We start from the raw sequence: 13,484 nt of genomic DNA on the forward strand, positions 1-13,484 counted from the left end.
GCTGACCTCTCCGGGGCCAGTCTTGCTGCGAAAGCACGTGAGGGCCCATAAAACGGACCCCCTGGTCGAGAGGGTGGACCTCCTGCACGCCAACCCCCAGTACGCCTATGTGGCATACCCAGACGGGCGGGAGGACACAGTCTCCTTACGAGACCTCGCACCCTCGGGCACTCCGGAGACACCACCTTCACCCCCCCCCCACCACCCCCCCAATTCCAGCCCAGGTAGACGGCATGCCGGAACCCCACGAGCCTTCGCCAACCACGCAGACACCAGCATTAACACCGGATAATGCAACACCGCCGCTGCGACGATCAGAAAGGCTTACGAGGCCTCCGGACAGACTGACATACCAGAACTGGTAGTACACTTCACCCCGCCGGACTCAAATCTAAACAAGGGGTGAATGTGGTAAACCACTTTTATCGTTCACTATCGTTACACTATAGTTATCACTGTTATATCGTTACTCTATGGTTATCACTGTTCACACTGTTGTATCACTATATGAGGTCGCCTCTTGTCACACTGTTATACCTGGGCTGACCACTGCTGACTCCGCCCATGGCTCCACCAACCTGCCCAGGTATAAAGGTGGTCGACTGGCTGGTATTCCTCCTTGTTGGATCCGATCACCCACGAGGGTGGGCTCTGTTATTTAGCCAATAAAAACCTATAGTTACTTTCTTAACTCGTCGCTTTTCATTGGATGAATTGATAGGTATATCAACCTCCACCCCCATTTCTGCTGTACTTGGCATTGTCGGGTAGCAGGGTGTAGTAGCCTGTGCCACTGGTTTCTGTACATCCTCTTAGAATTGCTCCATCTCATTTGGCAAGATTGATAATTAGCTGCACATGGCAGGTTTTGTTTCTCTTAGAAAACATCCTTTACAATGAATGTGCAGCTGTCTTATTATTTGCCATTGTTATATGGAAATGGGAGTTTTTTTTGGATTAGTCACAAAGGAAAGAAAATCTTGTTCTTGTGCAGATTCTGGAATATCCTTCCCCTATGGAGTTAGTGAAAAGGTTCCCTTTTTTGCAGATAGAATATAGTGATTGTCTCCAGTTAAATAGTTTTCATTTCTGCTTGTAGCTAGTTTAACACAGTCAATGCATAATAAGTACAGTAATTGTGCTACATTGCAATTGAGCAATGAGGCATTTGAGCTGATGACAATTTAGCATGCATGATTGTGTCTTTTTTGGGGGGTGGGGGGAGTGAGGAGAAGAAAATTAGTGTTATTATGAGAAAAGGAATTCATTAATTTAGTCATTTAAATGTGTAATTTTTCCTCAACGTTCTCTCCTCTCCTGAAGCCATGACTCTTGCTGGTATATAGTTCGATAGGCCAGATTAAGTGCTTCTTAATTCAATGGTTAAACTCATGCACTTATATAACAAACATAGTAACCATATATCAACAGTAGCTTTAAACACACTTGTAGCTTTACTTCCTGAGCATTGGGCCCACTCAAGTCCAAGACCTCGAGCTCTTTCCTCAGGTGTGCTTCCAGCTGTTCCAAGAATCGAGGTTTCGGAGCGTTGTTCGTATACGCAACATCAAATCTATAGGATTAAAACAAAAAAGTGTTTCAGAAAAAAATTAAGCAACTGCTCCAATGCAGCCCACCCGGTTCTGCCTCCCTTGGGTACAATGGACCAACAGCATAATTACAGCAATTTTACTCATAATATTTCTAAATTATTGTGAATGAGAAATTTTCTTTCATTTTCATGCATTTCCCCATATTTTTTCTCTGCAGTATTTCTTTACAGAAATTTGTGGTTAAAAAAATACCCTTTACACTTTCTGACAAAACAAAGGGATAAATATTTCCAAATTTATACTTATATTATGAAAAAACTTTCAGAACATAGATACGAATAGACAATGAACAGTGTCAGACCATCAGAATGGACCTTCCACCCAGTTTAACTCAACCTATTTTCCTGAGTCAGGGCTCATTTAGTATGCAGCATGGGCTCCCTCCAGGACCCCTGCCATCAAGTGGAAGCCTACCGCTGCCAACGAGAAGTCCTGGCAGTACTGTAGGAGGCCACTTAAAGGGGCAGAAGGGCCCCAAAGATTTCAGTAAATGTATTAATGATGAAGGCCTCAGCCGAGATTGAGGCCTCCAGAGGAGGTTGCTATTAGGCCCTCTCCCTCCATCAAGGGACTTTGGAGCCTTCACACCACTACCCCAAGGACTACCACAAAGTCAGGGAGTAGTAGTAAGAGGGTCTTCCTACTTGTATTAATATGCAGTGGGTGGGCCAGCCAGTGGTGGTCCCGGTAGAAGCAATGGGGGGGACGGGGGAAATAAGTTCAGAGTGGGAGAGCAGCATTAGACCTTAACTTTTTCCACTGGTTCTGCCACTATCCTATGTCATTTCAGGTGGGATAATAGAGGAAAATCCAGGGCCTAATATCCATATAGTGTTAACCTTTATCACATGTAATTAAAATCCGTATATGACTGATTTGATGTATTAAATTTTGATAGAAGACTTGTCAGAAAATATAGTTCAGTAACCAAAATCATGCAGTTGTTCTATGTATTCATTGAATGTCGCTTCAACTTAGGTGCTGCTACCAATACAGACAAAGAGCAGCAGTATCTCAATAACCAGGACAATTTTTGAAGAAACAGGTTGATTTTGTTTTTTGTGACTACTTTGTGTTCATCAACATGAGGAGCTAGGGTTGGGGAATGAAATGCTTTTCATTTTGGGTATCCTGTGTCATCATTGAGCACAACCTGATCAGGTATAGCAGTATGGTTGGAGAGCGAGTGAAACTCCCTCTATATTTCCCCAACAAATGGGGCTGACAATGGGTCACTGTGGGATGACTGGGTCAGTTTGAAGCACATTGGGATGTTTTATTATGTTAAAGACGCTATATAAATGCAAGTTGTTGATGGTTTAGTTAGGGTTACTGTGCCACTAAATTTTAGCAAAAAGTAGACACGAGGAAAAAGTGGTGGAATGTAGGTCGAAAATACTAATGCACTATTTTCCCATGTTTAGCACTGCGCTGTAGATTGCTATCCATTAAAAATGGATTAATGAATATTAAGTTAGGAAGAAAGGGTATTTAACTTGTGAAGGCCTTATTAAAAGGTAAATCATGAAAAACTTATGCAGTTGCAGCAAATAATAAAAAAGGGAGTAAAACCCGAGTTTGGTGAATTAATAAATTGAGAGAATTTTGAAGCATTACCACACTAATGAGGAATGTAACAGATCAAAAGTCGTAATATCTTAAATCAAAAGAACTTTCAGAACACAGATACAAATACTTACTAGCAGAATTCCTGTGGTGCTGGTCAAAGTGATTCAGGGGGTTCACTGTTTGATAACAACAGGGATGTCTGCACAATGACAGGGATTACATCAGGGCTACTGATTTACAGTAACTGAATGTCAAATTCTAGTTTTATTAAATGGTATTTTGCTATTTTTATTGGTGCTTTGGGGGCTGAATTCAATGGCTCTGCCCATTATTCTGTGAAACATGTAAATGAAAGCCCATATATTCCCTTACCTATGTATTTAGTTTTAATCCCTTACCAGTTTAAAGCCAAGAATACACAGCAAGATGATATGCAGGGTGTATCAGTTAGATATCTGGGGTGCAATTTTCTGAGGCCCTGCGCCACTGTTTATTTTAATGTTATTTCAAGTCTAGAAGAACACAAGAAGGCATGCCACTTCATTGAGCTAATTACTGTAATGGGGGGTTTGTTTGACTTCTGGGTAACAATACATCACCAGATATTGTGATATAGTTATCTCTGGTTCATTGGAAGTAAGGGCTCACTTATAGGTGATCATCATTGGCACAGGGGACAAGGGAAGTATCTGGTGAAGCTCTAAAATTGTAAGCACCACAGCAGCGTGATAAAAGTGAACAGTACAGAGCAGTTCTCTGCCAGAGAACATAAGTGCAGTGTCCATTACAGAGGAGAAGAGTTCAGAGCCTCAAAGTGGAGAGGGCATAGGCTCGCAGCAAACAGTGATCTGAGACAACAGGTCTACTGCAATGGATTATCAAGCTGGGGACGACAGAGGAGCAGTTCACAAGGAGACTTGGGCTCAAGAGGGAGGATGTTCACAGTTAGATAGCAGTTTCCATAAGTAGAACAAGTCCTTTATAAACCAAAACATGCATCATTATTCACTGCTGTGGACAAGATAGTGTACCTAGGTTTAACAATTACCCACTAATTGTTGTAAAACACTTACTGGAGGATACATGGGTTGCTTACCAAGTTCTCCTATCACTTCTGAAGACAGAAAGTTATTGGCCTGGATTTTGCAGTGGATGTGACAGCTTACTGAGGTTCTACTGAGGGAGTTTGAGGAGCTAGGATCCAAATTAAAAAGCAGAACCTCAAAGATAATAATCTCTGGATTGTTACCTGAGCCACATGCAAATTGGCATAGGGACAAACAAATTAGAGGTTTAAATGTGTGGCTCAAAGAGTGGTGTGGGAGGAAGGGGTTTCAGTTCATGGGGCACTGGCACCAGTACTGGGGAAAGAGGGAGCTGTTCCAATTGGGCACGCTCCACTTAAACCAGCATGGGACCAGTGTCCTGCCGAATTGAATAACTAGGGCAGTAGAGAGGGCTTCAAACTAATGAAGGGGGGTTGGGGGGGTAGGTGGGAGGATTCAGGAAAGAGTAAATTTAAAAGCAGCAAGAGAAATGTCAAGGCTCTACAACAGAGCAGAGTTTTGGGCAAAAATAAGCAGAGTGGGTCAGGAAGGGACAGAGAGAGTAACAAAGGTAGTAAGGTATCAGTGACTAGGTGACATCAGGGAAAATAGAAAAAAGTCAAAGCTAAAGGCACTATATCTGAATGCGTGAAGCATTCGCAACAAAATAAATGAATTAATAGCACAGATAGGAATTAATAGGTTTGATCTAATCGCCATTACGGAGATGTGGTTGCAAAGTGGCCAAGGTTAGGAACTAAATATTCCAGGATACTTAACTTTTAGAAGAGATAGGCAAAATGGAAAAGGAGGAGGGGTAGCCAATAATAAAGGATGGGATAAAGACAGTAGAGAGAAAGGATCTTAGCTCCGAAAATCAAGAAGTAGAATCAGTTTGGGTGGACCTAAGAAACAGCAAGGGGCAGAAAACATTGGTGGGAGTTGTTTATAGGCCCCCAAACAGTAGTTGTAATGTAGAACAGAGAATAAATCAGGAAATTAGAGGTGCATGTAACAAGGGTAATACACTAATTATGGAGGACTTTAATCTACATATACACTGGGCAAACCAAATTTGCAGTAATAGTGTGGAGGACGAATTCATGGAATGTATGCAAGATAGTTTTCTAGATCAGTATGTTGAGGAACCAACTAGGGAACAGGCTATTTTAGATCTAGTATTGTGCAATGAGTAAGGGTTAATTAATAACCTTGTAGTAAAGGGGCCTTTAGGGAAGAGTGACCATAATACAATAGAATTTTATATTGAGTCTAAAAGTGATTTACTTAAATCCAAAACTAGGGTCTTAAATCTAAACAAAACAAACTACGTCGGTATGAGGGGTGAGTTGACTAAGGTAGATTGGAAATCTACATTAAATGGTATGACGGTAGAGAAGCAATGGCTAGCATTTAAAGAATTAATGCATTATTTAGAACAAATATACATTCCTTTAAGGCACAAAAACCCCACAGGAGAATGAGGAACTGAAAGAAATTAGTATTAGTAAAAAAAAGTACTGGAGAAATTAATGGGACTGAAAGTCGATAAATCCCCTGGACCTGATGGCCTACATCCTAGGGTTTTGAAAGAGGTGGCTATAGAGATTGTCATCTTCCAAAATTCCATAGATTCTAGAACGGTTCCAGTGGGTTGGAAGGTAGCAAATGTCACCCCACTATTTAAGAAAGGAGGGAAAGAGAAAACAGGGAACTACAGAACAGTTAGCTTGACATCAGTAGTAGGGAAAATGCTAGAATCTATTATTAAGGTCATGGTAACAGGACACTTAGAAAATAATAATAGGATTGGGCAGAGTCAACACGGATTTATGAAAGGGAAATCATGTTTGACAAATCGTTAGAGTTTTTTGAGGTTGTAACTAGCAGAATAAAAAAGGGGGAACCAGTGGATGTGGTGTTTTTGGATTTTCAGAAGGCATTTGATAAGGTGCCACACAAGAGGTTATTAAACAAAATTAGTGTTATAAATCTCATCATCATCAAGAAACTACTCATGAAATAACGCTGGATGGCCAGCTGGTGGTGACGTCCAAGGAGTATAAATACTCGGGCGTGGGCCCAGCTTGGCAGGGACATTTTGTAAGACAAGGAACTAGTGAAGTACAACTAGACCTCCATGTTCTGAAACAAGTTGCTTAAAGCCTTGCTTTATGCTCAAACCAAGTGCGTAGTGAGTTTTATTATGTCAATTAGGACTCATGGGATTGGGGGTAATATACTAGCATGGATTGAGGATAGGTTAACTGATAGAAAACAGAGAGTAGGAATAAACGGGTCATTTTCAGTTGGTAGGCTGTAACTAGTGGGGTACTGCAAGGGTCAGTGCTTGGGCCTCAGCTATTCTCAATCTATATCAATGATTTGGTTGAGGGGACCAAATGTAATATATCCAAGTTTGCTGATGATACAAAGCTAGGTGGGAATGTAAGTTGTGAGGAGGATGCAAAGAGGCTTCAAGGGGATATAGACAAGCTAAGTGAATGGGCAAGAACATGGCAAATGGAATATAATGTGAAGAAATGTGAAGTTATCCACTTTGGTAGGAAAAATAGAAAAGCAGTGTATTTTTTAAATGATGAGAGATTGGGAAATGTTGGTGTTCAGAGGGACCTGGGTGTCCTTGTACACAAATCACTGAAAGTTAACATGCAGGTACAGCAAGCAATTAGGAAAGCAAATGGTACATTGGCCTTTATTACAAGAGGATTTGAGTATAAGAGTAAAGATGACTTACTGCAATTATATAGGGCCCTGGTGAGACCACACCTGAAGTATTGTGCACAGTTTTGGTCTCCTAACTTGCTATAGAGGGAGTGCCACAAAGGTTCACCAGATTGATTCCTGGGATGGGGGGATTGTCCCATGAGGAGAGATTGAGTAGACTAGGCCTATATTCTCTAGAGTTTAGAAGAATGAGAGGTGATCTCATTGAAACATACAATATTCTTACAGGGCTTGACAGGGTAGATGCAGGGAGGATGTTTCCCCTGGCTGGGGAGTCTAGAACTAGGGGTCACAGTCTCAGAATAAGGGATTGGCCATTTCGGACTGAGATGAGGAGAAATTTCTTCACTCAGAGGGTGGTGAATATTTGGAATTCTCTAACCCAGAGGGCTGTAGAGGTTCAGTCGTTGAGTATATTTAAGACAGAGATCGATAGATTTTTGGATATTCAGGGAATCAAGTTCAACAATTTCAGATAATTATCCCTGCCCCCATTTTTCATGCAGTATGATTTTTGCCATTCCCATTTGCAACATTTTAACTTTCCTACCTCTTACAAAAGTACAGGATATTCTTTCTATTCCTTCCTCCCCTCCTAACCACCACCCCACCCCCCCCCCACCCCCCGTCTCTGCACCTGCTTAATATCTGTTACATCTCCAGCTTTTTCCAGTTCTGATGAAGGGTCCCAGACCTGAAACGTTAAATCTGTTTCTCTCTCCACGGTTACTGCCTGGCCTGCTGAGTATTTCCAGCATTTTCTGTTGTTATATTATATAAGAGATCGCAAAGTCTCTGTTTGAAGAATGGACTCAGTCGAGAATATTTTTGTGGACTTTATGGGCTGAGGGTGTTTTCCCTGTGGTGGGATCGCCTTGTGCAGATGCGTGGGGGACTGGTTTGTTAAAACTCCAGAGAACGCATTGCAGTTGGCTGTGACAAAAGAACTGTCAGTCATCCAGAATGTATGGGTTCGCCCAACAGTCCTGGAAAAAGGAAGGGGGCCATTGAACTTGAACTTATTAGAAAGGCCACTCTAATATGCAAAAGCACTTCTCACCTCCATCTCAGAAGAGAAGCAGAACAATGAACCCACTGGCCTCAGCCAGCCGAAAAGGAGCCAGTTTTTTTCCCAACACAAAGACCGAAAGATATGTCCCAGACTTAGGGCCATTAATCCAATACTCATGGGTCCAAGGACGACCCATCACTGATTAAGCACCGGAGTGCTTAGAAACAAAAGGATTTTAAAGATTGGTGGGAAAGATAGGGGTAGCCAGATTCCTATAAAAGATAGAGGCCCAGAAATTCAGTGGGCTGCGCCACCCGTTAGCGCCTTAAGAGGGCGCTAATTGGGTCGGAAGCCACTGGCCACGCCTCCCGCTAAATTCAGCGGGACGCTAATGGCGGCGCTAGCCGTTAGCGCTGCGCCGCTACCAATGACGTCATCGGTGTGCGCAGCGCCCCGCTAATGCCCCAATCGCGATATTTAGATGTGCCACCTGCTTTAACGCTGGGTGCTATTTGCGACCGGTTCAGGGGGGCCTACCTGCGGCGGTAGAGGCGCTAATTAAAGGAGAGGTGCGGGGTGGCCATTTTTTTTGCTGGCCGTCTGCCAGCACCTCTCCGCACTGCCGTCCCCGGCCTCCTGAGCCGCCCCCCCGCGGAGTGCCGACTGTGTTCCAAGAGCCCGGCACTTCTCCTCGGTACTGGGCTCTTTTGCCGGCACTCGCGATCCTCGATCTGCAGTACCGCAGTGCGCCGTGCCGCAGCGTGTGGCGCTGCGGCACGTTGCGCAGCAATATTCAGCTGCAGCGCCCCAAGAGGGATGCGGGGCGCCTCCAGTAGTGCCGTGCTTCCCTCTGGGGCGCACAAACTGAATTTCCGGCGGGCGGCCGCGACTGCTTCCGGGGCGCTACTTTTAGCGCACTGGCGAGGCTGGCGCCCCAAACGGGGCTATAGTGAATTTCTAGGCCAGATTCTTTTCCACCATTCTCTCTCTCTCTCTCACTTCCTCGCTCCACCAAGATCGACCTAACAAGAAGTACCAGAGGAAGAAGCCGCTGAGCGAAGCGATTGAGCCAAGCCGGTAACCAGATATCCCAGGCAAGCTGGGTGAGGTGTAAAGGGCTCAGGGTTTTTCTCAGAAGTGAAGTTTTTGGGCTATTCCGAGGGTGGGAGCTTCGTTTGGTTCAGCCAGGCGAAGGGGCTTATGCGACTGGGTAATTCGTTGGTAGGGGTGGAATTAGAGTCCACCATAGCAACAAGGGAATTACTGCATGTTATAGTCCCCAGTTTTGTACTGTATGTATGTTGTTTGTAACCTGGATTTTATTCTCCACAGAGACAGTGATTTCGATTAGTAGTGCATGTTTTAGCCAGTGTATGTTAGACCAAATAAATATAAGTTAGATTTTTCACCGAAGCCTTCCTGTCCGTGACTTATTTCATTTACACTCTGAATAATAATTCCCGGGTATAGAACTTTCGTAAGGCGGGGGCGATTCGAACCGTCCATCTAGCAATTGGGCTAGGATCAAAAGCCGCTTACATCTCTTGGCGACCAGCGGCAGAATCTGGGTTAAAGGAGTGTAAATCAGTCATGGACAGCGCTTCTGGCGAAAGATCCCAAATGGAGGAAAGGATTTCTTCATATGTGTTTAAGAAGGTTAACATCACTAAGAAGTGGGTGCTAGGCTTGTTGTGTGCTGAGCGTCCGGTGGACGCAGCGGCAGAATGGACGGAGGGCAAGGAGCATAGGAGCAGCATTGAAAAGGCGATATGGCTCGTCTGTCTACAAAGACAAGTGCAACTGCTAAATAAGCAGGTTGCTAAGTTAGAGGCAGAGCTCAGGGAGTCCGAGGCACAGTCAGATGCAAGGGCTGTAGTAGGGAGCAGGTTATGCACGGAGCTAACGGATGAGAAGCAGGGAAGAATAAGCCAGGAGGAAACCTTCCGAAACAATAAGGAGTTCCTGCAATGCCAGGTAACTGAGGCAAAGGGGAACGAGAGGGTGGTTAGGGAGGAGAACGCTCGCTTGTCGAGTGAGGTAAAGGTGCTGGGAGAGCAGTTGAAGGATAGTCAGGTGGCATACAGAGTCCCCAGCACTGGAGGGTTTGGAGGGTGATCCTGGTCCTTGCCAGGAGCAGATCCGGAATTTGACCGATGCTCTATCTAAAGGCAAAGGGATGGTCTGCTTGGTAGCTCCGGGAGCGGCCCGGGTAGATGAGGAAGAGCAGGAGGGAGATAAGGAGGACTGTGAGGCAGGGGAGGATGCTCGACCACCGCCCGAAGTGCCGGGACCAGGACCCATGTGCCCTGTCCGGCAGCAGATATACGGTGCGCCCGTAAACAGTCAAGAGCAAGGAGCACTGTAGCGTGACTTCATGGTCCCATATACAACCTCCCAGCTGCAGGCAATGGTCTCTAACCTGACCAAACTGACCAGCACAGGGGGCCCATCTGTCCATTTAACGAATGTGGAGCAGGTGGGGGGGATCAATAATTGTAACGAAGCTGAGACAGCCAAATTACTTTTATTTTTCCTGGATAGTAGATTGTACCAGTCGCTCTCAGCGGGTAGCAAGAGGGGGCAGGGTACGTTAGAGGGGATAAAGGACGACATCCTAGAGGCTATGGGCCTCAATGATGGAAGTCCCTTCTCCCGAGTAGAAAGGGCACTGCAGTCAGCTGGGGAGGCACCGCAGGCTTTCACGGACAGGCTTTGGCCCTGTTATGTATTGTGTGTTCTATTGTGTGTTCTCCTCCCACCTGTGGTGGCGCTGTCACAGGAGATAAATGGTTGGGTATTCTCTCGGTTAAGTTTAGCTCTCTTTGTTTGGAACTTGCCAGAACTTCCTTTCCTTCCAATAAAGCACTTCATGTTTGAATCTCTGAGTTCTGAGTCCTAAATTGTGTCTAGGTAGAAAGGTACCGACACAACAAGTGGCAACGAGGAGCGGATGAACCTGCGTACGTTACGGGTGCAGTGAGTAAACAGAAAATTTAATTTGAAACGTGAGACGGCTACTATATTAGGAAACATCGGTGATTTTGATGAAAATGTGGAGCAATGGAGCGCATATACGAAATGTTTTGACTATTTTGTATTGGCGAATGCGGTGGCAAATGAAAAGGTCGTGCCTACCTTTTTGAGTGTAATCGGGCCGAAGACTTTCAGTTTACTTCGCAGCCTCGTGCAGCCAGATAAGCCAGGAACTAAAACATATAAGCAACTAGTGGAAATTCTTGGAGCACATTTTTCACCAAAACCTCTGGTTATTGCTGAGAGATTTAGATTTCACAAACGGAATCAAGAGGAGGGGGAATCAGTGACGATGTTTATTGCTGCTTTAAAAAGGTTGTCGGAACACTGCCAGTTCAAGGAGGTGCTGAATGACACCATTAGAGACAGACTTGTGTGTGGTCTGCAAAATGCAGCCACACTGAAGCGCCTTCTTACTGAGGACAACCTTACTCTTGAAAAGGCCATTGAAGTTAGTGTCTCCATGGAGATGGCGGAAAAGGAGGCTCACCAGTTGAGTTCAACAGGGAGAGTTCACAAGGTGTCGTCTGAGCCTAAAGGTGCGCGGAACGGCACATGTTACCGTTGTGGGAAAACGGGCCATCACGCTAATGACTGCTGGTGTACGGAGCTGGAATGCCGAAATTGTGGCAAAAAGGGTCACATTGAACGCGCCTGTAGAGGTAAAAAAAGAACAGACAGAGCTGAGAAGCATGGAAGCAAAATGTCTGTATTTGGACAAGAGAGGAAAAAGAGTGTTCATTCAGTGCAGTATGATGGAACAAGCAAAACAGAGGGGAGCGACACCTCTGAGGAGGAAGAGGTGCATATACTGACGGTTGCAGGTGGTTCAAATGGCTACTGGGTGTCACCACTGGTGGAGGGACAATCAGTGCGGATGGAGGTGGACACAGGCGCGGCTGTGACCCTTGTTTCAGACACTGTCTACAACAAAATGCTAAAGCATCTTACCCTTCAGCCAACAAACATTGTGCTAAAGACGTATACCGGCGAACCTGTGGCCACGAGAGGCGTCATTGAGGTGACAGTTAAATTGAACGGACAGACTGCAAAACTGCGACTATATGTGGTAAAGGGAAATTACCCATCGCTACTGGGACGTGCGTGGCTAGAGAAAATCACGCTGGACTGGCCTGCAGTCCGCATGATGTCAAAAGGGGAGTCAGGTCTGACTGCAGTGTTAAACAAACATGCAGAACTCTTCAATGGGGAACTTGGGAGCATGAAAAAGATCAGCGTGAGACTGGACATTAAACCTGACAGCAAGCCGAAGTTTCACAAAGCCCGACCTGTACCCTATGCAATTAGGCCAAAAGTTGAGGTTAACTTGGAGGCCTTAGTCGAGAATGGAGTCCTGGAGCCTGTGAGCGTGAGCAAATGGGCCACACCCATTGTTCCTGTCCTGAAAAAGGATGGATCTGTTCGAATCTGCGGGGATTTTAAAGTGACTATTAACCCGGTGCAGTCTGTGGAACAGTACCCTCTTCCCCTCATTGATGATCTTTTTACGGGCCTGGCCGGAGGGCAAAAGTTCAGCAAAATAGACTTATGCCAGGCTTATCTACAAATGCATGTCGATGACAAATCAAAGGAGCTGCTGACAATTGTGACACACAAGGGGCTATACAGGTACTGCCGCCTTCCGTTTGGAATTACGTCGGCCCCTGCTCTATTCCAAAGGGCAATGGATCAGATTTTGAGTGGACTGCCAGGAGTCCAGTGCTACCTGGACGACATCCTTGTCACTGGGACAAATGAGGAGGATCATCTTCTGAACTTGGATGCGACACTACAACGACTGAAAGAGTACGGACTCAGAGTTCGTAAAGACAAGTGTGAATTCTTTCAGTCTTCAGTTGAATACCTGGGGCATGTGATTGACGCTACTGGCCTGCATAAGGCGCCGCCAAAGGTCAAGGCGATCGTGGAGGCCCCAGCACCCCAGAATGTGAGCCAGTTACGTTAATTTCTGGGGCTACTTAACTACTATGGGAAGTTTATTCCAGACTTAGCAACATTGCTGACGCCGTTACATCAGTTGCTATGTCAAGGCAAAACATGGAAATGGACTGAACTGTGCAACGAAGCTTTCGCCCAAGCAAAGAAAGCATTGCTGAATTCGGAGGTCCTGACACACTTCGACCCAAAGCTACCCGTGCAGCTAGCATGTGATGCATCACCATATGGTGTGGGAGCAGTCATATCCCACATCATGCCTTCGGGTGAAGAGAAACCTATTGCCTTCGCATCATGCACCTTGAACAAGGCCAAGAGTAACTATGCGCAGATCGAGCGCGAGGCCTTGGGAATCGTTTTTGGAATTCGAAAATTTCATCAGTACCTGTTTGGGAGAAGGTTCACACTCCTGACAGATCACCGTCCATTGACTTCAATCTTCGGGCCCCACACCGGAATTCCGTCTCTCGCTGCAAGCAGGATGCAAAGGTGGGCTTTACTGTTGTC

The 13,484-nt window shown here is 45.3% G+C and overlaps 1 protein-coding gene across 2 annotated transcripts in view; it reads right to left on the reverse strand.

Annotated features, from left to right (window-relative positions):
• tsnaxip1 (translin-associated factor X interacting protein 1) overlaps window positions 1–13,484 on the reverse strand; it is a 158,356-nt gene that overhangs the window by 105,853 nt on the left and 39,019 nt on the right. For both annotated transcript variants that reach the window (XM_085991314.1, XM_085991315.1), the window contains exon 4: window positions 1,447–1,573. In XM_085991314.1, the coding sequence (XP_085847440.1) occupies window positions 1,447–1,573 (127 nt within the window). The remainder of the gene's footprint in view (window positions 1–1,446; window positions 1,574–13,484) is intronic.

The sequence above is a fragment of the Somniosus microcephalus genome, chromosome 6, assembly GCF_052327205.1.
Source record: "Somniosus microcephalus isolate GS21.2 chromosome 6, FLI_Smic_1.0, whole genome shotgun sequence".
In the NCBI taxonomy this organism is placed as follows: domain Eukaryota; kingdom Metazoa; phylum Chordata; class Chondrichthyes; order Squaliformes; family Somniosidae; genus Somniosus; species Somniosus microcephalus.